This window comes from Ictalurus furcatus, chromosome 3 (assembly GCF_023375685.1).
Source record: "Ictalurus furcatus strain D&B chromosome 3, Billie_1.0, whole genome shotgun sequence".
Taxonomy (NCBI): Eukaryota; Metazoa; Chordata; class Actinopteri; order Siluriformes; family Ictaluridae; genus Ictalurus; species Ictalurus furcatus.
The window spans coordinates 14678195-14702481 of record NC_071257.1 but is presented as its reverse complement, the minus strand read 5'-3'; the positions used below and the strand labels follow the sequence as shown (position 1 = coordinate 14702481).

Genomic DNA, 24287 nt, shown 5'->3' with positions numbered 1-24287 from the left:
GATTAAGGTGTTTAGATGAGTCGATTTTAGAATACGCCTTTCATGTACCCGTTTTACATGTTCTAGAATATAGTTTGACTAATAGCACATGTCATTACGCCGCCACGCCACACCGTCCGATGTTCCTCCAGAATTTCACGTATCAAGATACAGTTCGTCTTCGTTATGGTACAGTATACAGTTTTGGGTGTTTTTATTTAAAAAATTTACGAACGCTTCAAGTGCGGTTAATTATTTATTATGCTATACTTGCTAATAGACAACTGCTTGAAGTCGTGGGCTGCGTCCCAAACCGCGTACTGACCCTCTATATAGTAGCCGAGATGCACGTATTTCGCCAACTATAGGTCTATAGTAGGTAAGTACGCGGTCTGGGACGCAGCCCTGCTCTCTTGTTTGAGGGTGCGTAAAACGGTTGAGCTCTGCCGTGTATGTACGTGTCCTGTCGCAAAATGTGGTGAAAACTCACACGATGTTAATATGTGATTAAGTGAATGTGATTAAGGTGTGTACATGTCTGTAATACACCTCGATAATGCGACTAAAACAGAAGTACTCCACATGTCTTAATTCGATTTGTGTTTACTTCGAGTATGACTTTAATTGGATTAAGGTAATTAAAAATTGCTGTTTACATGGTAGTTTCTTAATCAGAGTATTGTCTTAATCCGGTTAATATTGGTTTATTGTTGTCCATGTAAACATACTGAGTGTGTATTAACCAGCGATCACAAGACATGAGAGAAAATACAGACCTGGAGAGGAGAGGGGTTTTCAATATATCAAATGGACAGCATTGGCACTTGTCAACAGTGAAAACAATCATGATTAAATGAAAGAAGAATAGAGACATGACCAGTGTCTGACCAGAAAAATAACAAAACTATATTTTCTGATTTAAAAAAAATTTAAACCAGTGATAAGATCTTAAAATACCTTTTGAATTGATTCAAATTCCACTTTTATAACATCCATCCATTTTCTGTACTGCTTATCCTACACAGGGTGGCAGGGAAGCCTGGAGCCTATCCCAGGGAACTTGGGACACAGTGTGGGGACAGCCTGGACAGGGTGCCAATACATCACAGGGCACAATCACACACACACACACACTCCACACAATTTGTAAATGCCAATCAGCCTACAACGCATGACTTTGGAATGGGGAGGAAACCAGAGTACCCTTAGGAAACCCTCAAAGTACGAGGAGAACATGCAAACTCCACACACACAGGTAGAGGCGAGAATCGAACCCTCAACCCAACCCTAGAGGTGTGAGGTAAATGTGCTAACCACTAAGCCACCATGCCCCCACTTTTATAGCGTAATTCCTCAAAAGTAGTTTGAGAGCTAACTAGTAATATCTTAGCATAAACCTTTCAGCAATTTTTATTACTTGTGATTACCTTGTGCACTTTACTGTATGTGATCAGATTCACTCCATAGACCAAAGGTTTTAATGTCTTTTTCTTCTTTTTTTCCTGAGCCACACTGGCATTTATGAGTATCAATAGGCCCTTAAAGCAGAGCATGTTTCTAGATGTTTTATATATATATATATATATATATATATATATATATATATATATATATATATATATATATATATATATATGTATATATATATATATATATATATATATATATATATATACATACATACACATACACACCGTCCAACAGTGTGCATTATTAGGTGACAACATTTTTACTGATTAATGCAGTTTTTCATTTTACCAAATATTGAAATATTCAACATTAAAACCTTTTTGCCACTGGTAAAAATGGCTTTCTCTGTAAACAGTAGTCACTAACACATATTACTTTCTGTGTTTTTACTGCTATGAACACACCCACAACCGTATCTGAAAGCCAATTATTAACGTAAAACTGTTTCTGACTGTGAGCTAGATTAGCTTTTTTTTCTTTCTTTCTTTTTTAAAAACTATGCCACGATTCTTTACAAACAAATCACAAAGTCACCCTAGGTGATATTTAATTGTAATATACTCACCATCCACTTTAATAGGAACACCTGTTTGTTGGCTCATTTATGCCATTATCCAATCAGCCAATCATGTGGCAGCAGCACAGTACATAAAATCATTCAGATACAGCTCAAGAGCTTCACTTAATGTTCACATCAAACATCAGAATGAAGAAAAAGTCTCTGTGACTTTAATGGTGGCATGGATGTTGGTGCCAGGTGAGCTGGATTGAGTATTTCATAAACTGCTGACCTCCTGGGATTTTGCACATACAGTAGTCTCTAAAGTTTACACAAAATGGTGTGAAAAACAAAAAAACATTGAGTGAGCAACAGTTCTGTGGGTGGAAACACCTGGTTGATAAGAGAGGTCAGAGGAAAATGGTCATACAGCTTCAAGGAAGGAAAAAGTAACTCTAGTAATCACTCTTTACAACTGTGGTGAGCAGAAAAGCATCTCAGCATGCACACAACATTTAACTTTGAGGTGGATGAGCTACAACAGCAGAAGGCCACATCAGGTTCCCTTCCTGTCAGCCAAGAACAGGAACCTGAGGCTATCAGATTGGGGAAAAGATTGAAGATTAGGGGGAAAAATCACCTGGTCTTTTTTCAATCTTCAGCTGTCCAGTTTTGCTGAACCTGAGACCACTGCAGCCTCAGCCTTCTGTTCTTGGCTGTCAAAAGTGGAACAGTCTTCTGCTGTTGTAGCCCATACACCTCAAGGTTTGATGTGTTGTGCATTCTGAGATGCTTTTCTGCACATCACAATTCTATAGAGTGGTTATCTGAGTTACTGTAGCCTTTCTGTCAGCTCCAACCAGTCTGGCCATTCTCTGTTGAACTCTCTCAATAAGGCGTTTCCTTCCACAGAACTGTCACTCACTGAATGTTTTTTCTTTATTGCACAATTCTGAGTAAACTCTAGAGACTGTAGTGCATGAAAATCCAAGAAGATCAGCAGCTATAGAAATATTCAATCTTTTAACTTAATGTTGATCTAGTGATCAAATTGCAGTTGAACTAATGATCAAATCGCTGATGTCTGGTCCAAATACTTCCATGTGACTGAGCATAAGAAGGAACGTTCAGCAGGTTCCACTTTATGGAATGTTGTTAACAAAAGTAGGTGATATGACTTTGGACAATAACAGCAATTTCAGCCACAGAGTCACTCCAGAGTTATCTGGGCACCACCACGTGCAAGGTAGGCCTGGCTAATAGGGAAATGTAATTTGATATCGGCCATAATTGATGGCATGATGCTGATGTCTGACAGGCATTAATCACACACACACAAAACACTGTAACCATAACACTGTAGTCATGATGAGCTCACTGTAATCATGATGAAAAAAAACGCTGGTTGCAGTGCATTCAGACCACTTCACATATAATTACCTGAATAGGATAGTATCAAATATAAAACAGTTATATGTGTCCTATTACTATTATTAACCATGTGTAAAAAGGTGGATTGTGATCACTAAGCCATCAGGCTACAGAAGAGCAATTTTTTCACAGCCTAGTGTCACCATAAATCTAGTGGGCTGGGGTCACAAGACTGTGTATCGGGGAGATCTTTCAACCATGTTAGGCACACACCTGCTAGTCAAGGTATTGCAGGAGGCTGCAGGACTGAATCAAAGTGCCAAAGGAGATCTCACTCAGAGAACCTAAATTGGAAAATGGAGAAACCCAAAACCAGTCCCGGTATACATTAGCAGAGAGTACAAGCTGAGCAATATGGCAAGGGAGGACCACTCAACCATGCTACTGGCATGTATTCGCAGGCCCACAAGTCCAGACCCAGCCAATTAGGGACTGAAAAGATAGTACCATACTGAGCAACAGATCCATTTGTAGTTAACTCAAGGGAGAGAATGGGAGTGATGCATAACAAAGCTAGCAAGCTAACTAGGTTGTTACTAGGTTATGACTTACAAATGGTACCAAAGGTTTTAAATGTACTCATCACCACCATGAAGACAGGTTTATCATGTACACTCTCATAAGGCATTTGTTAGAACATCAAAACTTGTGCTACTTAGCCCTTGCATTGTAAGTGCCTGAATTAGTAACATGACTTGTTAGTACGGTTAGCATCAAGCAGGAGTGCAACTTGGCTTTTTCTTTTACAAGCTGTGGCCCCCTGAGTGCTCACATGTGTGGTGAGGAAGGGAGGTGGAGTAGAGAGGAAGGATCTGGGAAGGAGAGGGTTGGTTTGGAACCCGGACCCAGGGAAGATGTTTAGGAGGAAAGTCTACTAAATTAGCAGGAAGGGGAGAGGGCTGAGAGGGATATATATATATATATATATATATATATATATATATATATAGAGAGAGAGAGAGAGAGAGAGAGATAGATAGATATATATATATGTGTGTGTGTGTGTGTGTGTGTGTGTGTGTGTGTGTATTGCATATTTCACCTAAGGTGCATTCACTAAGGGCTGTGTGGATTCAGTCAGATTTCTCCCTCACTGCTGTCCTGTACTTGGAGCTACACAACACTCCATATGCATTGTAAATTGTGAAAGTGAGCAGTGGGACGATTTCAGAGGGAACTGTACACACACACACACACACACACAAATTGAGGCATAGTGTAGGCCAGGGCTAGACTGGGACAAAAAATCAGCATTTTTGGTCCAGGCGGCCCACCACTACAATCCAGAATCGGTCCAGTCGGACGTATATATATCCATATATATACACTGTTGTTCAAAATAGACACACACACACACACACTGTGTGTGTTTATGTGTGTGTATACATACTGTGTATACCAGTTTAAGTGGACCAGTTTACTCACTCGGTCTTTACTTACTCTCTGGTGATCTGAGGTGGCAAATCTCCATGCTCTAGTAAAACTGTCAAAGAAAAGAAGCTTAAGGTCAAAGTAGTGATCAACTATTCAACATTGAGTATGTTCGCCTCATACCTCCAGGGTCCGGGGTTTGATTCCCGCTGCGGCCCTGTGGGTGCGGAGTTTGCATGTTCTCCCCGTGCTGCGGGGGTTTCCTCCGGGTACTCTGGTTTCCTTCCCCCAGTCCAAAGACATGCATGGTAGGTGCATGATTGGCACGTCCAAAGTGTCCGTAGTTTATGAATGCGTGTGTGAATGTGTATGTGATTGTGCCCTGCAATGGATTGGCACCCTGTCCAGGGTGTACCCCGCCTTGTGCCCCATGCTCCCTGGGATAGGCTCCAGGTTCCCCGTGACCCTGTAGGATAAGCGGTGTAGAAAATAGATGGATGTCCTTTGGATAATAGATGATGAATATACCTTAACGTTTACACAGTTAAGATAATCCTTTTGTTTAATATAAATGATAAGAAAGGAGGAATTAGGTATTTATTTGTATGTGACATTGGGCAATTAAGTCAATGCTGTACATGTTTTGGGATTTGACCTGCAGTCTACATTCATGAGCAATGGATAGTGGGTTCTGGCTGCAAAAGTGAATCCAAAGAGGCGGTCTGCCAGATTACCAGTCCAGCCTGATGTAGGCCTTAAAATAACACATTCTCATCATTGAAACACACTACATTTTGAGAACATTTCTCATTAGTATGTCATTATTTCTCCAAGTCATTATTTCTAATGTTCTAATAACATTCTAATATCTTCTAATATTGTACTACAATAACAGGTAACAACGTAAGTATTTTATTTCTCGCTTTTATGTATATACGGCTTTATTTTTTAAATGGCGGAAATGGGCTTCCATAGAAATGCTCTCCTGGAGGAATGCCATTGGAGAGATTTTCTGGCGCGCTTATTTATTGGTTGCCAGACATTTTACGATTCACGGTTTCATTTTTTTAATCGATTGGGCGTCATTTTCTTAAAAAAAAAAAAAACTTTTGTTGGACTCACCTAGTTACAAGTGTCTCTACAAATTAAATCAAATAGACTGCAATAGTTCTAGTCATGCTGATTCTTGTTATCCCAATGTTTATTCGCGATATCCACTGCTCTTTCAGATGTATAGAAGTTGTTTCTGGTCATTTAATAGACAGATTAGTTCTGCGGCACGTGTATTGCTGTTGAGTCTTTTATTATTATTAAATTATATTACTGTCCGTAAGACGTGAAAAAAAAACCCCTCAAATAAAATAAAAATGTAATGGTAATTCTTGGACAAAACGCTCTGGCCTCAACACTTGTGCAGATATTAGTGAATCTGGCAACCACAATGCGCGACCAGCCTCCTTCACTCTGACGTCACTCGGTAAGGATGCCCTCCAGTTCGTTCATTTCTGTTGGCGGCCTGTTTCACTTACCGACGTCCTTTTCTCGAAGAAACAATAACAGATTATCTCGGAAGCGTATTTATTTGGCGTGACAAATAAACGCGGTCGTTTCGCGCGGGTCGTTTTTTGTCTTTTTGTTAGAGAAGATGCTGTGTTGTGAGGGAGAGCGGGACATATTTGAAAAGGCCGGGTGAACGGAGTATCTGCCGCCAGCCAATCGGAAGTGAGTATTTTTCGCGCTGATTGGGGCGAGTTTCCCCGCAAAGCTTCAACTCGAATGAATAGAGATCGGAGTAACGCGATGCTTCAAACAGGTTATTTCAGCTGAAAATACATGTTAATGTCGTCCTATTAACCTTTGGTCTATTAACCGTAACCAGGATGTTTCTGGGTGAAATAACCCGTCCGCTGGCGTGTCACTAAGCAGCTGTAGTGTATAAAAGCTAGGATGCTAACTAGCATCTTAACCTGGTTTGTCAGTCAGATTAGCGTTAGCTGCCTAGCTGTGTTGCTCAGATTTGACATATTCACTCCGCATCTCTGTGCTAGCGGATCCGGTATTATTTCTGAAAATGATCATATTTTCTTCCATTGAACAACTGTGCTCTTGTTCTAGTTAGTGTGATCTGCAGCTCTCCTCAGGTGTTAGCGCTTTTAAATCGTTTTTAGCCGCACGGCTAACGTGTTTTCTGTGTTGTTGTTTGTTCCCATTACATGGCTAACTCTCTCTCTCTCTCTCTCTCTCTCTCTCAGCTCGAGTTGAAGTGAAAACACGAGCCAGCTTTTTTCACCTCGCTAACTGTTTAGCTAAAGCCAGGTTCGCTGTGTGAGGCGTTTATTTATGCAGTAAAGTGGTCTGTTATGGAAAGTGCATTAAGAGCCTTAGCGAGGCTTTACGTTTTTGTCACCGAAGGCTATTAATATGAATAGGTTTCTCTCACCTAGTTAATGAGGCGACTCTCGGACTGAGACTGGTTTAAATGACAATAGTTATGAACACATTAAAGTTAGTCGGACATGATTCACCACGTGTGTGTTTATTTGATTGTTTCTGACTGTGTGGAAGAGCAGCTGCAGGGAGATGTACACTCGGACCCAGCGCCTGGGAGACTGTTTTCAGCTGAATAAAGATTTTAAATGCTCTTTGGTTTGTTGTTTAGGTCCCCGGTGATTTAACGCAGATGTTCTTCCCTGCTAAGTAAAGGAAATCAGGCAGGGTCCGTCATTTAATTCAGGATGAAACTAACCCCCCACTCACTGCAGACTGAAGAGGGAAGCCATCTTTATTGACCAGATCCCCGTTTGGTTTAACACGGACTCTCTGGAGTGCCAGTGATCGAGCTCATCTAACTGTATTGTACTTGTGTTAGGAAGTCAAATCGTATCTCTGTTTAATAGAAGATTTTTTTTCTTCATCTGGAGGTGCTGTGAGTTTTAGTTAACATGCTGCAGGGGCTACAGGTGCAGCTGTGTGGAGCTTTTCTCGTCCTGGCCTCTGTATGCAGTGCAGGCAGCAGCCCAGGGCCTTTCAGCAGCTGCTGGGTAGATTTACACTGAGTTTATCATCACAAAGGCTTTATCTGTGGTGTTTTTCCCTGATTGAACATATTGTGGGTAAGTTTACGCAAAAGGACATGACGTGCAAATCGAGGCAGTGATTTCGAAACAAACGTAAAGTCTGATTTTTTTTTTTTATGTGTTTGGATGTCAGGCATTTTTCTTTCTGTCGTTTTCATGCTCAAGTGGAGGGGGAAAAAAATTTAAGCTGAATTTGAAGGGGAAAAAATGTTTGTGCTTCATCTTACAACAGATCCCTGAGTGGCACCAATGGAGAGTAAGGGAGGATCTCTACCTGCAATGCCTGAGCCAAAGAACCCCACCAGTATGAAACAGTTATCTGATTCACCGTGTGGATGTAAGGGACGAGGTGATGGAAGCACAGATCCCGCTCTTCTAATGGATAAAGCTGCAACTCAGTTAGCAGCCACGCCCCACGATGGTGTCTTGCAGAAGATGGGCAACCACAACCACACTCACGAACATCTGAAGGATCTGACATCTCGTTTCTTCAACGGTGAGCAGGAGACTGTGTCGAAGTTCTGCACGGCCCCTCCTGGATCGCCCCTCCATAAAGCAGTAGAGTCTGGACCTCAGCATGGCAGCCCTCAAAGGAAGTCTGACTCCTCCCCTGAGCTCACACTCAAAATAACCAAACATTTACCTAATGGAAAATCGCCACCACCGTGCAGGTATGATGCTAGCTATGGGGAAGATATCACGGAGGAAACAAATGCAGCTTTAAGTTTAGCAGAAGGCATGCTGGCTCCTGCAAGTGCCACAAACGAAGGGAGCAAGTCGAGGGGACCAGTGAAAAAAGTGCCACCGAGCAGACGGCACCCCGTCGACTCTGCTGTTAATGGCACCGAGAGATCAACTTTCACACACATTATCGTAGAACCATGTGACAAGCCCAGAGAGTCATATGACCTTGCTCCTGACTCCGATGTCCTGACTTCTGAATCCAGTGATGCTATTGTGCCTTCCTGTGTAACTTCTAATGGCATGGTATGATTTTGATTTCAGTGTACACCCCACCCCTTTGTTTCCAGTCTTTGTTTAATACATGCATTGCAAACAATTAAGAGCAGCTGGGATGGTGGTTAAAAAAAACCCTGCATGTAGAGAATTGCATTCAATATAGGCCTACTACTGATTATAACAGTTTCTATGACCCCAATATACAAGCCAAGCATGACCTTAATATAAGTTTTAAATGATTTTATCTCTCCCCCCCCTCCCCCCCCCCCTTACAGCCTATGTTGGATGCTGAGGAGGATAATAGCGTTCAGGATGTGAATGATGTTAAGACATTAATAACAGAAAAGCAACCTCATGTGCAGTTTTCCGTGGGAGATGTTGTCTGGGCTAAAGTGTCTGGATACCCATGGTGGCCATGCATGATCACTACAGACCCAGAGTTCAACCTTCACTTCAGGCAGAAAGGTAAGGGCCGGAGACAGAGTGGACGTGTAACTTTAATTATACGAGCACAGGCACTTTCATTTAATGTTTTTCTCTCTTCAACAGCAAACAACTGCAGGGGATTATTGTACCATATACAGTATTTTAGCGACACGCCAGAGAGAGGATATATCGCTGGGAAGAACTTGGTCGTATTCTCTGAGAAAGAACAATACCAGACACTGTGCTGTGGAAATAAAAAATCCACTGATGGCAAGAAGGTACTGATTTCATTCACTCACACCCTGTTAAGTAAAGAGAATTTGCATTATCTGTGACTGATGCATTGAAACATCTTAGCATTCTCTAGAAGCAGAAATGCTCTGAGGTACTATGTTGTAGAGCTGTTTAATTTTTTCCTGCTTCGTGTCTTTTCTTCAGCTGATGATTCCACGTAAGGTGCGGATACCATGGGATACAGGCATCTCCCAGGCAACAGAGGCAGTAGCTTTACCTGTAGAGGAGCGCCTGGCCAAGTTCAGCTTCACATACGAGGGCAGCCAGCCGCGGTTCAACTCTCGCATGCTGCAAGAACTCCAGTGCAAACGGGAACAGCAACAGCAGAGTCGTGGAGAATTTCCAGATACACCTAGCCTCACTCCACCAGACTCCACTCAGTCAAGCCCCATCACTGTACAGTTACTGAGTAACCATTTTACTCCCCTCCTTCCCACCAACAGCAGCACTTCAGCAAGGAAAACACCCCTTGCTACTAAAGCACCTAAAGCCCCAGCCAGCAGGGGGCAATGGATCCAGAAGGAACAGAATGTCCTTTTCAAAAGGAGAAAGAAAATCAATCCTGTCGTAGTTCTCCCTAATATTGACTCTGTTGTACAGGTGAGTGCAGTCTTGACTCTGCTACGTCCCCATTTAATCCTATTTTTCTTATTTCCTGCTACAAATTGTACTTTTGTTTCAGGATATGCCCATTGCTGCAGATAAACTTGAGCCTAATAAGATGAAAATGAATAAATCTGGGATATTCACAAAAGCATCATCACTGAAACAGGTGTTGCATTATTTTGTCCTTATTCTATTATTACCAGTGTTATCCAGTGTGTTAGTTCATATATAAAATGTGTTTGTGTAGGATGTCCTATTTGCTGAAATTGACCCTCAGTTGAAAGCGTCCCAGAAGAAACAAGGAAAACTCAAACAGAAGTTTCCAGCTGCACCAAACTCCCTGAAAAGGAAGAAAATTAAGGCATCTGCTGTTATTGCTGAAAGACTGAATGCTGAATTACTAAAGCCAGTGGTTTTGGGTGAGAATGGTGAGTTTCTTGCATTCCTAGTTTGCCTTTTTGACATCTTGATACCTGATTGAATAGTTTTAGTGTTGGAAATGTTTGGCTGTTGTGATAAATGTTGTATGTCTCTTTGTTCGAAGATGCTGAAGTCTGCAAGATGAAGAGAAAACTAAAAAAGGACAAGGCAGATGCTGTCTTGAAAGGTTGCCTCCTACACTTGTTCTTTTTTTTTTGTCTGCATAACTTTTAATGGTTTTAATATTGAAACAACATTGTTGTTCTAGCATTCTATACATTTTTGGGGATGTTGAGATGTCTAAGTAAATGTATCCTGTGTTCAGTTATGAAGGCCTCGAAGCGTGCATTTGAAGAGATTAATGTGGAGGATGTACCTCAACCCAGGAAAAAAGCCAAGCTCGGGGACGGTTATAAATGGCACGAGACGCTAAAGGTTTGATCGTTACTAAAGATACCATTTAAATGGGCAGCACAGCCCAGTGAGGGGACCTTGATGTACCAGTGTTGGGGTTGATCTGATCAGTAGTATTAGCAGCATTGTTTGTAATTATGTTGGCCCTAAGAGTACACACTCTGGAAGGCAGTTTATTACTGCCAGTCAGTCATGGTGCATGCTCCTTCAGCTAGATATAGTTGTGTGTTATTGCAGGTTTTGATTGCCTGGTTGTTGTTTTTTTTTTTTTTTTTTTTTCTACTACTTTCAAAGGCACAGAAACCTGAACCTCAAGTCAGTATACAAAGGCAAAAGAGGCAAAAATCTGCCATCACCCAGAAAAGAAAGAGACCCAAAACACCAATGTCAGGTAAAGAAGCCAATTAGCTACTTTGAGGCTTTAGGCATTCATTCATTGTTATGTTTGTAAAATAATGTTGCTGTTTTGCTCTATTTTTGGGTCAGTGGAGGAGCCTCAAAACAAGGCCAGATGGGGTAGGAAGAAAAAGCAGGACCCTAGCAACCTGTCGCTACCAGTTTCATCCAAGAAGCACGGCCCATCATCCCAGGTAGTGCTAGATATACAATTTTCTTTGTTGTGAGCCTAAATTTATGCATATATCAGACTTGTGCATACAAAAAGCTTTAATAGCAAATACAGGGTTCCCATGGGTCATGGAATTTCATGGAAATTTAATAAAGTCTATTCCAGTCAGGGAATTTGATCATTTTGGGGATGAAGTCAGGGAATATCAGGGAATTTTGTTTGTAAAATTTTCAAATGTATTAGCTAAAACGTCTGTGTGTGAGAGAGAGAATCAGTCTTTTTTTTTTTTTTTTTAACTGTGTGCTCAGTTATGGGTTAAAAATGTACTTAAAATGGCTTACGGTACCTTGTAAATGAATTGATTTTATTTCCATTAAAGAAATATATTTTGTTTTATTAGGACCATTTTGTTTATGAGGTGTAAAGATTAGTCATGTGATAAGTATATGTTCTTTTTAAGCAATGAAAACTAAGTTTTGCACTGAAAATGTCTGTTCACCAGGAAATCAAGCTTACAGATTTAATGGGTTAAAATAGTTTATTTATTTATTTATTTTTTTCTGCTCAGTACCCAGGCAATACATTGTACCATTCTTCATACAGTAGGTCATGGAAATTCAAGATTTCGGTCAGGGGAAAGTCAGGGAAAAGTCATGGAATTTTACATTTGACTTGTAGTGGGAACCCTGCAAAAAAATCAGAATTGAAATAGAAACAACCTTTTAAGCCGTTTATCCTTTTTGATGTTGCTTTCGAGCAGTTTAACCAAACATCTACTCCAATGTGATACAGACTTCATATCAGGAGAGACCTGATTCTCCCACTGATGAAGCCCATGCTACCAGGAAGGCAGATCGCAGTGTCAATAATAAAAAAGAGAGTGTGTGTCAGGTTAGTGTACGTGTGCTGTATGTTCATATCTAGTAGGTTTGTGGTATTGGTCTGTGCTAGAATGTTTTTGAAAATTCTGTGTGTTCAGGTTTGTGAAAAGACAAGCGAGGACCTGGTGACATGTGAAGGACAATGCTATGGTTCATACCACCTGCAGTGTATGGATTTGGACCAATCATCAGACAAGGTGCTCTGCACTGCCTGCCGCACAGGTAAATAAGAGACACTTTACCAAGATCCCTGCAGTCACCAGGGGGCCCTCAAAAATATGTTTCATATGAAAACAGGGCAGTTCGGTGGGTATGTGTTTCATCATGGCTAAGTTTTGAGTCTGTACTGCTAAATGTCTAAATAGTATGCCATGTTACCCATGTTATATCATCAGTACTTACAGTCCACTCTGAAAGTATTGGAACAGCAAGGCCAGTTATTTTTGTTTTTGCTATACACTGAATACATTTGGGTTTAAGATCAAAAGATGAATATGAGCTGATGGATCAGAATTTCAGCATTAATTTCCTGATATTTACATATAGATGTGTTAAACAACTTAGGACATGGCAGTCCAAATCCATTTAAAGACAAATAAAGCTAGTTGTTCAGTAGCTGGAAGGGTTGTTCAGTAGCTGGAAGTTGTTCAGTAGCTGGAAGAGTTAGCACATGTTGCCCCTAGGAGGCAGCAGATATTTAGAGATAGGCATGATATTTTTCTGAAAGCTGACTTATAAGCTGGTTCTGGTTGCCACCGCATCTTTATAAACTTTGTCATGGTTTGTCCTCCCATAGTATCGGAGAAACTCTGTCGATTAGCAGTAATACATTATTTGTGTCAAACTGTTTTCTTATTTTTTTTATTCTAGTAGATGGGAGTCAAGTAGTGTGTCCACTTCTGCCTCAGATAATTTATTTTATTTTCTTTATTTATTTTTTCTATTTATTATCCACTTTGAATGTTCTGCTCTGTGAACTTGGCCTTGTGGGCATCACCAAATGCAAATCAGCTGTGGCATGAAAATTATGTTTCATGTCGGTGTCCATCTACACTATGAAGCACCATCCAATGAATTTTGATGCATTTGGCTAAGCAGATTATATAGCCCTATACACTTCATCCATCCTGCTGCTTTTGTCAGCAGTCACATCATCAATAAATGCTAAATGCAAGGGAACCATACGTACCCTTCAATTAAAACTATATACACAGTTGCAATTAAAATTATTCAATCCTCATTGCAAATCAGGTTTGTAAAAATTTACAGACTTTCAGCTGTTTGCAATGAACAAATCAAACAAAAGCAATTGAAATAGAGTTGAACTATTTAATATTAAGTATATAAAATAATTTCTTCTGTTTTTCTCATACTAAATAGCATCAGAAATTAAAACAAAATCTAAGGACCACAGTGAAAGCCATTATCTGCAAATGGAAAAACTTGGCACAGTAGTTAAACTTCCCAGAAGTGGCTAGAACTACTCATCTAGGAAGTCACAAAAGAGATAAGGACAACATCAAAGGAACTACAGGCGTCTCTTGCATCAATAAAGGTCACTGTTCATGACTCCACTATCAGAAAGACACTGGGCAAAAAGGGCATCCATGGAAGAGTGGCGAGGTGAAAACCACTGCTAACCTAGAACATTTAAGGCTTGTCTGAATTTTGCCAAAACACACCTTGATGATCCTCAAAACCTTTTGGTAGAATGTTCTGTGGACTGATGAAAGTGGAACTGTTTGTAAGACAGGGGTCCCATTACATCTGGCGTAAACCAAACACAGAATTCCACAAAAAGAACAACATACCAAGCATGGTGGTGGCTGTGTGATGGTGTGGGGATGCTTTACTGATTTGCTGCTTCAGGGCCTGGGCGACTTGCAATAATTGAAGGAAACATAAATTCTGCATGAAACACAAAATCTTAAAGGAGAATGTCTGGTCGTCAGTCCGTAAGTTGAAACCCAAGTGCAAATGGATTATGCAGCAAGATAATGATTAAAAGCAAAGGAATAAGTCCACCTCTGAATGGCTCAGAAAAAGCTAAATTAAAGTTTTGGAGTGGCCTAGTCAAAGTCCTGACTTGAACCAACAGAGATGCTGTGCGAGGACCTTAAAGGGGCAGTTCATGCTTGAAAACCCTCCAGTGTGGCTGAACTAAAACAGTTCTGCAAAGAGGAGTGGGCCAAAATTCCACCACAGCACTGTGAAAGACTGATCTCCAGTTATCTGAAGCGTTTAGTTGCCGTTATTGCTGCTAAAGGTGGCACAACCGTATTTAAAATTTGAGTGGGGCAGTTTTACATTTTATGGCATTTGGCAGACACCCTTATCCAGAGAGACTTGTGTCTATTTTGTTTATACATCTGGGGGTTAAGGGCCTTGCTCAAGGGCCCAATAGTGGCAGCTTATCAGTGCTGGGGTTAGAACTCATAACCTTCCGATCAATAGCCCAGGTGTTGGATAACTTTGTTTATTTTTATTTTTTTTTTGCTTCAATAAAAGAAATAAAAACTGCCTAGTGTTGCCTTTGTTTTAAGTTGTATTTCGTTTGAAGATCTAAAATTACTTAGTATGAGAGACACAAAATCAGAAGCAATCAGGAGGTACTTTTTCACAGCACTGTAGCGGTAGGTTTGACATTTGTGATTCAGCTTCCCGTCTACATCTGTGTTTCAGGAGTGCATACATGTTTCACTTGTAAGAAGTCTGAAGGGGAGGTGAAGCGCTGCAGTGTCTTACACTGTGGACGATTCTATCACGAGGCATGCTTGCGGTTAAGTGCTTTGACTGTTTTTGATAACCGCGGATTCCGATGCCCCCTACACACTTGCCTCAGCTGTCACTGCAGCGGCCGTGGCACAGCAAAAGCTACCAAAGGTACTGCATTCTCACATCCATGCAAAACTCCTGCTGCTATATACTAAGCATGTATAGCAGTTTCTTTTATGGTGGAATAAATGTTTTTTATATGTATGCTTCAGGGAAGGTGATTCGCTGTCTGCGCTGCCCAGTAGCATACCACACTGGAGACCTGTGCATAGCTGCAGGAAGTGAGATGCTGACCTCTACTACTATGTTATGTACCAACCACTTCAACCCTAAGAAAGGCTACAGGCATCGTACACATGTCAATGTCAGCTGGTGTTTCATCTGCTCTAATGGTGAGATCATTATCAGTTAGTCTTATGCGATATTGTCCCCCCCCTCCCCCGCTTGCAATTTTCCATTTTAAAATATCACGGTAAACATATATATATAATCTCAAAATCTCTTTATTTTTGTGCTCTGTTACTACTCCGTTAACTTACCTGAGGTGGTTTGTGAGGGTGCGCTGATAGAGAAGCGTTCCCAGGCAGAGAAGCGTTCTTTATAACTCACATTTATGTGCAGAGCGAGCTTTTGACAAAAAAAACAAAACAGAATCTAAATAATTAAAAAAAAAATTTTTGTCGAAAGCCTGCTCCACACATTAATGCTTGTTCCACATATAAGCCTTGCGGGTATATTCTGCGTGTGGTTGCGCAATGTTGGCTTTTCCTGATTGGCCATAATATCTACAGGGAACGCTTCTCTATTAGCGCGCACCCTCACAGGACCAATCAGACCACCTCAGGTAAGTTAACGGAGTAGTAACAGAGTCGAAAACCAGAAACGGAGACTTTAACAGATGCGATAGTAGAGGGATAAAGGATAAAGCTGTGTGCACTTACCTGAAATGATCCAGGTTTAATTTTTAACAGCCTTATTCATCTTAATTTATTTTTACTATCATAGCTTTCTGAGTATTATATCCACAGTTATGTTAACCTCCATGTTTATTACAAATAGAAACTTGGTCAGTATTTACATAGAGTGATATGTAATGTTTATAAAGCGTTTTAGGTGCCATTTATGCAGATTCTCCAGCCACTATGGGCTTTTACTGTACCACTTAAATTTTTTGTTGTACTGAAACTTGTTGTACTGAAGTTTGGCAGGTCTGTTAATATAATCGGAATAAACCTCATTGTAATCGTGTAGGCACAATAAAATGATCACGCAGGCCTGTTATCAATAATCAAACGTACGTGTATATCATGTATTTTTGTAAATGTGGATTAGTCGCCACGTGTGTAAGATGTAACATTTCAATTCCTGGTTAAACGTGTGGCGAGTGATGTGTGTGTCTGTGTAGGTGTGATCAGTGAAAATAAGAGCCACGTGCTCTGTAAACAGGAGAACAGTGGATCATTAATATCTAACTAATCATCTCAAGGGGGTGTCTCTACATGCCTGTCAGTCATGTTGCTGTCAGTTCAGAAACTCTCCTCTTCTAGCCTAGGCAGTGTATGCATGCGTTTCAGGGCGTCAGTTTAGGAACACTAAAGAGGAGTCCTGTATATGTTTTGTGTTTTTCATTTTTAAAACGCTTGCTTAGGCTATCTATGACAAAATCAGTAACTATACCTTTTATTCATGTTATATTATGTATCTGTAGGTGGCAGACTCCTGTGCTGTGAATCATGTCCAGCTGCCTTTCACCCTGACTGTTTAAATATCACCATGCCTGATGGCAGCTGGTTCTGTTATGACTGCCGCTCAGGCAAGAAGCCCAAGTACAGAGACATCATCTGGGTCAAACTGGGCAGTTACAGGCAAGTGTAGTGTCAGTGCTTAACATGGAAGCATTACTCCGCAGCCACCTGCACAGAGCCTTTGGCAGAATTTTTGTATCAGCTTTTTAAATATGACTTTGGCATATGCTGTATCATCTTGTCTCATGATAAGTATATAATCGTGGTGTTCTGACCTTTGACCCACTCTGAAACGCCAGATGGTGGCCAGCAGAAATCCGTCACCCCAGGAACGTCCCTACGAATATCCAGCACCTACGTCACGAAATTGGAGAGTTCCCTGTTTACTTTTTTGGATCGAAAGATTACTACTGGACACACCAGGGACGTGTGTTCCCTTATATGGAGGGGGACAGGGTGAGCAAACACCAGAAGACTACCATTGGGAAGGTCTTTAAGAATGGTAATGCTGGTTGCTGCTTTTTTTCCACCTCATTTTAACCTAAGGCCCTGTCATTCATATCAGTATCAGTGTGTCTTTACCTGTTCCCTTCCTGTCACGTCTTTAGCTGTGGTGGAGGCTGAGGCTCGGTTTAAGCAGATCAAAATGGAGAGAGAAGCTAAAGAGGCCCAGGAGAACAACAGGAAACCCCCTCCATACAAATATATCAAGGTACCAACTTTTTAACACAAGACATCATAGTAAAATTGGTGCCTCTTGATCAGCAGTGAAGATCTCCCCTAGCTGTTACCCTACCACTTGATGAATCTTTTTCAAAATTTCATGCATTCGCCTTTCACACGTGTCCTGTTTCAGTGGGCCGTCAGGTTTTTTTATCGCGAATAGTAATGACGAGCTGTTTTCTGCAGGTCAACAAACCAGTCGGGCGCGTGCAGATTTACACGGCCGACATCTCCGAGATCCCCAAGTGCAACTGTAAGCCAAGCGATGAGCGGCCGTGCAGCTTTGAGTCGGAGTGCCTGAATCGCATGCTGCTGTACGAGTGTCACCCTCAGGTGTGTCCGGCTGGAGACCGCTGCATGAACCAGGACTTCACCAAGCGCCTCTACCCTGAGACCAAGATCATTCGCACAGCTGGCAAGGGCTGGGGTCTCGTTTCTCTCCGAGACATCAAGAAGGTGAGAACCACAGAAGTAGTGAATGCATAATGAACTTCATATTAGTTCATATATTTCAAAGTAATTGCCGTTATGCTGTAGATTTTTCTTTGAGAGCATCTGTTTGTCCACTGTGTGTGTATATCACTGGTTGTTGTTGTGCGTGTTGATCAGGGGGAGTTTGTGAATGAGTATGTGGGGGAGCTAATCGATGAGGAAGAGTGCAGAGCGAGGATCAAATACGCCCAGGAAAATGACATCACACATTTCTACATGCTCACCATTGACAAGGTAAACACTACCACAAGACTGGTGTGTTTGTGTGTGAGTGAGTGTGTTATGCAATGAAACAGAATTGGGTTACTAAATGGATTTTTTTCTTTAATGTATATTTATTTTTAAGGGCGGTGGTAAACATTTGAATGACGATGTTTCAATGAACTGTTTTAAACGTTTCAAAGTCTATATTTCTTTAAAAGACATGTACTGTATGATCAGGCATTTCCCTGTATGGGGAAGAAACAGGAAGGAAGTGGAGAGGAAAGGAAGTTTCATGTATAGGACTGTTCTATACAAGGTTGTCATTAGTTTTCTGCTGAAGATTTTTGTAGCCAAATTCCTTCTTTGCTCAAAGTTTGTGAGATAATGAATGAATGAAGCGAACTAGTTTAGCAGTGTGAGTATATCTAGAGGATCAGTAGAGCTAGAGGAACGCTGTTTAATCGGGAGCGTCACAGGTCTGCATTACGTGGCCCTGCAGTACAAAATACTACAGCTGTGCTCAGTAATTAAAACGTTAGTTGAGAAATCATTTCCAGAAATAACTTTTTGGGATGCGCGCGTGCAGTTCAGCCCACGTTCTTATTAACGTCATTTTCTGTATATTAAAGTGCTCGTGCATTCAAAAGAGGTGTTTTTAAGACTTTTTAATTTTTATAAGAGTGTCTTTGTGTTGGGACACAGTGAGAATGGAGAATTTGAATATATTGGGCGTGTTTGTGGCTTGTTTCTTGATTAGTTTTATTTTACTGCCTTGTGCTAAACATCAGTCTTTTCACTACGGAAAGCGTAAGGACCTCACTGCTGCTGCGGGGGGGGGGGGGATTGTAAGAAATGACCAGTTTCCGAGTACCAATCTGCGGCACGGTGGAAACCTCCGATGCAGTGGGGCGATTAGCAGTAAAAAATTCTCCACCGGTGGAAACAAACTTTTTTTAGATTTTCATCTGCATGATTTAGCTGGTTTGCTAAGCCACTATCGAGTTTCTTTAGATACAGCCGGAGGTGTGGAGTATCTCGAGGGCTAGTGGCTGTTGTTGGAATTTTTGTGGAGTTTATTTTGGCCTGCTTCTTTCCTGTTTAAAAGGAAATATGTCCCGCATATGATAATCAAATTATGGCTCGTTTCATTTCATGGTCAAAGTAACTGGATAAACCAGTGTTCTGTACAAAGCATGACCCAATGCCATGTGTGTATGTAGGACCGGATCATTGATGCAGGCCCTAAAGGGAACTACTCCCGCTTCATGAACCACAGCTGCCAGCCCAACTGTGAGACTCAGAAGTGGACTGTGAACGGAGACACACGTGTGGGACTGTTTGCTGTGTGCGACATTCCAGCAGGTGAGTCATGGTGTTGATAAATCTACAGAAGGGTGACAGAAACCAACTGTGTGTGTGTGTGTGTGTGTGTGTGTGTGTGTGTGTGTGTGTGTGTGTGTGTGTATAATATAAATATATGTACACAACCCCTGGGAATCTGTGTAAAATGTAATTAAAACAGAATGCAATGTTTTGCAGATCTCATCCTCATGTTATTCACAATAGAACATGGAAAATATATCAAATGATATGATTTTAATAAGATGTAAGATCGTAAATCAGCATTGTGTACACAGTTGTCCCTTGTTTAGAAGAAGGCACCATGTGAAGCAGTGATTTTATGTAATGTTTGCTTGAAGGCTTATTGTATGTTTTGTTTATTGATTTGATTAACGTTCTAGGCACCGAATTGACTTTTAACTATAATCTGGACTGTCTTGGGAATGAGAAGACTGTTTGTCGCTGTGGTGCACCCAACTGCAGTGGCTTCCTCGGGGATCGACCCAAGGTGAGTAACACACTGCTTTAAGCACACAATCATTTATAATGTATATCTAGACCAAGAGCTTTCAATGTTAGAATGAGCTGCACTGCTATTCTAAGGTCCCAGACACTCTGTTGGGGATCATATGCCTCCTGAAAAAGCTAGAATTTGTAGTTTTTCAGTCATGTAAAAAATCTGGAGTTTAGAAGGTAGAAAATGGATACATCATTAGCGTCATGTTATTGTAAACAGTAGTTTTATATAGTGTGTGAGATGCTTATAGGTGCTTTGGTTAAGAGAAGTATGCGCTCACTGAGCACTTTATTAGGAACACTATACTAATACTGCGTAGAGTCTCCCTTTGCTCTCAAAACAACCTCAATTCTTCATGGCATGGATTCCACAAGATTCCTTTGAGATTCTGCTCCATGTCGACATGTTTGCATCACACAATTCCTGGAGATTTTTCAGCTGTGAATCTCCCGTTCTCCTACATCTCAAAGGTGTTCTATTGGAATCAGATGTGGTGACTGGGAAGACCACTGAACTCATTGTCATGTTCATGAAACCAGTTTGCAATGACGTGCTTGGTGACATGGTGGTGTATGCTGGAAGTAGCCATTAGAAGATAGTAAATTGTGGCCATGAAGGCATACACATGGTCAGCAACAATACTCATAGTCTATGGCATTCATGCTTTCATTAATTTGTATTATCTGGCCCAGAGTGGTCTAAGAAAACATTCCCCACACCATTACACCACCTCCACCAGCCTGGACTGTTTACACACAGAGGTTGGGTCCATGGATTCATGTCGTTGGTGCCAAATTCTGACCCAACCATCTGTATGCTTCAGCACAAGTTGAGATTCATCAACCCATGCTACGTTTTTCCAGTCTTCACCCATCCAGCTGTGACAGTTTGTAGTAACTCAAATAAGTACTCTTTACAATTGTGGTGAGCCTGTGCCCACTGCAGCCTCAGCTTTCTGTTCTTGGATTACACAAGTGGGATCCGACGTGGTCTTCTGCTCATTTGCCTCAAGGTTCGACGTGTTGTCCTTTTCTGCTCATCACGATTGTACAGAGTAGTTATCCGAGTTACTGTAGCATTTCTGTCAGCTCAAACCAGTCCGGCCGATCTCCATTGACTCTCATCAACAAGGTGTTTCCATCCACAGAACCTCCACTCACTGGATATTATTTTTTATTGCACCATTCTGAACTCTAGAGACAAGAGTAAATTAGAGTATGTGTGTGTGAGAGAGAGGGTGTGTATATAGTTGACTTTTTAATCTTCAAGATATGTGATCCATTGTAAAATAATGACTAGTCATTAAAAATGTCCTGGAAAAGGATTTTATAAACAAAGGGAACTGCGCTGTGTGTCACAGATCACCCCCACGTCGGAGCCCAAAGCCAAGCTACAGAAGAAAAAACCGAGGCGGAAGCGTGCTCGAAGTGAAGGGAAGAAGCAATCTGAGGACGAGTGTTTCCGTTGTGGCGATGGAGGACAGCTGGTTTTGTGTGACCGCAAGGGCTGCACTAAAGCTTACCACTTGTCTTGCCTGGATCGCACTAAGAGACCGTTTGGTAAGTCTTGTATCCACAGTGTACCTGCTCACATTGAGTTAAGTAAATAAATTTCAGAAGTCGGAATTGAACTCTTAACTTCAAAGTTAAATTACTATGCTTTTATTCATGAAATATTGCTATATTCAGAAATTTGGGCTTTGTAGGGCTGCCAATTTCAAATTATGTCCTGATTACAGATAATGGCTCAAGTATTCATTCATTTAAATTTTTTAATGAAGAAAATTAGCAGTGCTGTAGAATCCAAATCATGTTAGACATCACCCCATTCGGTTTAAATAACGAACTTGAACATACTTAGCGGCTCAAACTAAACTTGTTTACAGGTTTGGCAGTGAGCGAAGTTAGAAGTTTTAATAGTAAACGTGTTTGATTTTACTGCTTTTGAATTCTTTAATTATCGTCTAAACAGAGTATTTGCTGAAGCCTTAGGTATTTGAGCGGGGTTATTTGTGGGAATGGGGCAAATATTCACTGTTTGTGTTACTGTGACGAACAGGTCGTTGGGATTGCCCCTGGCACCACTGTGATGTATGTGGCAAACCATCTGATGCTTTCTGCCAGCTGTGTCCCAACTCCTTCTGTAAGACCCATGAGGAGGGCACGCTGAGACCACACCCCAGCAGCAGCCAGCTGTGCTGCCAAGAGCACGACGACTCGGACCTGCAGTCTACAGCAGCGGCCACCAAGAAGTCTGATCTCACCACTAAACCTGCCAAACGCGGCCGCAAACCCGGAACCAGGGGCAGCACCGACTCTACAGCCAAGAAGCGCTCCAGGAAACATTGTAACAAGCAGCAGAAGGGTCGAGCTGGCGAAAGTGTTCCTCCTCTCTTGCCCCTTCCCTCCACGCCCTCCCCATGATTCAGTGGTATTGATATGAACATGACTGATCTCCCAAACTGAAAGCACTGTGTCTGATCAGGGAAGAGTATCTGAACACTGTAGAGCTCAACGAAGCTGCCATCAGGTTCCTACACCCCCGCCTCCCCTCTCCCCCCTCACTCAAAACCGCGTGTGGGAGCCACCACACCAAACAGCCTCATTACTACACAGCATTATGGAGGCCAAACTTGAAATTTTTTTTTTTACACCAGTTTTTAATCGTTCAGATAGATTATTTGTTTAATTTTTTAACAGTAGATATGTATATGAAAATGTATATGAAAGACCAAAATTATAATAATACTGGAATTACTGATAGTAACAGATGCCAATGTGTAGTTTTTTTTTTGTTTGTTTTTTTTCAGTTGTACCGTTAAATGTAAGACACTATGGATAGCCCTTGAATTGTTTTTATAGTTAACATAGAGTGCATTTAACTATAGAGCAGCACATTTGTTAGCTCATTTTTTTGAGTTTATGTAACATGCTAGAATGTTAAGAGTCTCTGCAAAATCTACCTATTCAGAGTTTTAAAAAAGGCACAGTAAATTGAGTGAGTCAGGGCGCTGTTTTTTGTGAGGTTTGGGTGAAATAAAACTTTTAAAATAATTTGTGTGCCTGATTTTATTTGGTTATTTTTGCACTTGGAATGGAGGGTGAGAATAACAAATGTGTAGCTCCATGGCTGGGGTCTGTTTTTAGCTACAAGATGCTGTTGAGGTTTTTCTCAAAACTAGTGGTGTCAAATCTACGGCCCCCACACTGACTTACGCAAGACACTTTATATGTTTCTCTGTACACCTGCTGCGGAGGCCACTGAAATACAGCGTCAACGCTGTCATGTTTATGGAACCTAGTGAGATAACTTGTGCTTTGTGACATGGTGCAAGATCATGTTAGAAGTAGCCAATATAATACTGGTAAACTGTGATCATAAAGGGATGCACGTGGTTCACAACAATACACAGACTGCAACCTTCAGATAACTGGTTAAGGGGCCCAGGTGTGTGACAAGAAAATGTTCCCCACCCCATTACTGTACATGGTTACCTTTTTATCACAGTTGACAAGTGGTTATTTGAGTTACTATAACATTCTTGTCAGCTCAAATGTCATTCTCTTTTAACCTCCCCTGTCAACAAGGCATTTCTGGACATAGAACTGCTGCTCACTGGATATTTATTTTTCACACCATTCTGTGGAAACTACAGAAGACGGTTCTGTTTGAAAATCCCAGGAAGTCTGCGGTTTCCAGAAGAGCTTCACACTGTGCTTAAACCTGGGTTTTAACCCCAGGTAGAGAAAAGTTTCACGCTTGTAATTTAGAAGTGGCGTTAGCGCTGCTTTTTACTTTTTTTCCCCTGCTCTGAAACAGTGGGGTGCCAAACGTGCACAGTGTGAGAGGATGCAGTGTTAGAATGTTACAGCTATTAAAACCGGTCACGTGGTTGTTGACAAATACGCAAATAAGAATGATAACCCAGCATCCCGGTCAATGAGATTAGATTTAGTCATTCTGTTTGACATCATCAATTGACACTCTTGCCCTGTATCTGCATGATTTTATGCATCATGCTGCTGCCACATGATTGGCTGATTGGATAATTTCCTGAATCAGCAAGGGTAGAGGTGTTCCTATTAAAGTGGCCA

The 24287-nt window shown here is 41.2% G+C and overlaps 1 protein-coding gene across 8 annotated transcripts; it reads left to right on the top strand.

Moving 5' to 3' along the window:
- Nucleotides 1-43: 43 nt before the first annotated feature.
- Nucleotides 44-23079, top strand: nsd2 (nuclear receptor binding SET domain protein 2). 8 transcript variants are annotated; one of them, XM_053620937.1, is made up of 25 exons: nucleotides 44-168; nucleotides 6396-6472; nucleotides 8060-8814; nucleotides 9063-9252; nucleotides 9337-9491; nucleotides 9652-10107; nucleotides 10190-10279; nucleotides 10361-10541; nucleotides 10658-10720; nucleotides 10859-10968; nucleotides 11242-11338; nucleotides 11434-11537; nucleotides 12308-12406; nucleotides 12495-12618; nucleotides 15079-15279; nucleotides 15384-15563; nucleotides 16880-17036; nucleotides 17216-17418; nucleotides 17525-17628; nucleotides 17826-18095; nucleotides 18249-18365; nucleotides 19556-19697; nucleotides 20078-20184; nucleotides 21554-21752; nucleotides 22252-23079. In XM_053620937.1, exons 3-25 carry the CDS (start codon nucleotides 8077-8079, stop codon nucleotides 22614-22616), a joined length of 4452 nt encoding a protein of 1483 aa, XP_053476912.1. In that variant the 5' UTR covers nucleotides 44-168; nucleotides 6396-6472; nucleotides 8060-8076; the 3' UTR covers nucleotides 22617-23079. The 8 variants fall into 8 exon arrangements, with proteins under 8 accessions (XP_053476912.1, XP_053476915.1, XP_053476910.1 ...); XM_053620935.1 differs by lacking the exon at nucleotides 44-168 and adding an exon at nucleotides 4499-5293 and having other exon boundaries at nucleotides 6391-6472; XM_053620940.1 differs by lacking the exon at nucleotides 6396-6472.
- Nucleotides 23080-24287: the final 1208 nt, after the last annotated feature.

Bases quoted from the DNA above. Each gene is read 5' to 3' on its own strand.
- nsd2 (XM_053620940.1), top strand. From the start codon at position 8,077: ATGGAGAGTAAGGGAGGATCTCTACCTGCAATGCCTGAGCCAAAGAAC. The intron at 10,542-10,657 runs GTGAGTTTCTTG...CTTTGTTCGAAG, and splicing joins AGTGGTTTTGGGTGAGAATG to ATGCTGAAGTCTGCAAGATG. The intron at 17,037-17,215 runs GCAAGTGTAGTG...CTGAAACGCCAG, and splicing joins GTCAAACTGGGCAGTTACAG to ATGGTGGCCAGCAGAAATCC.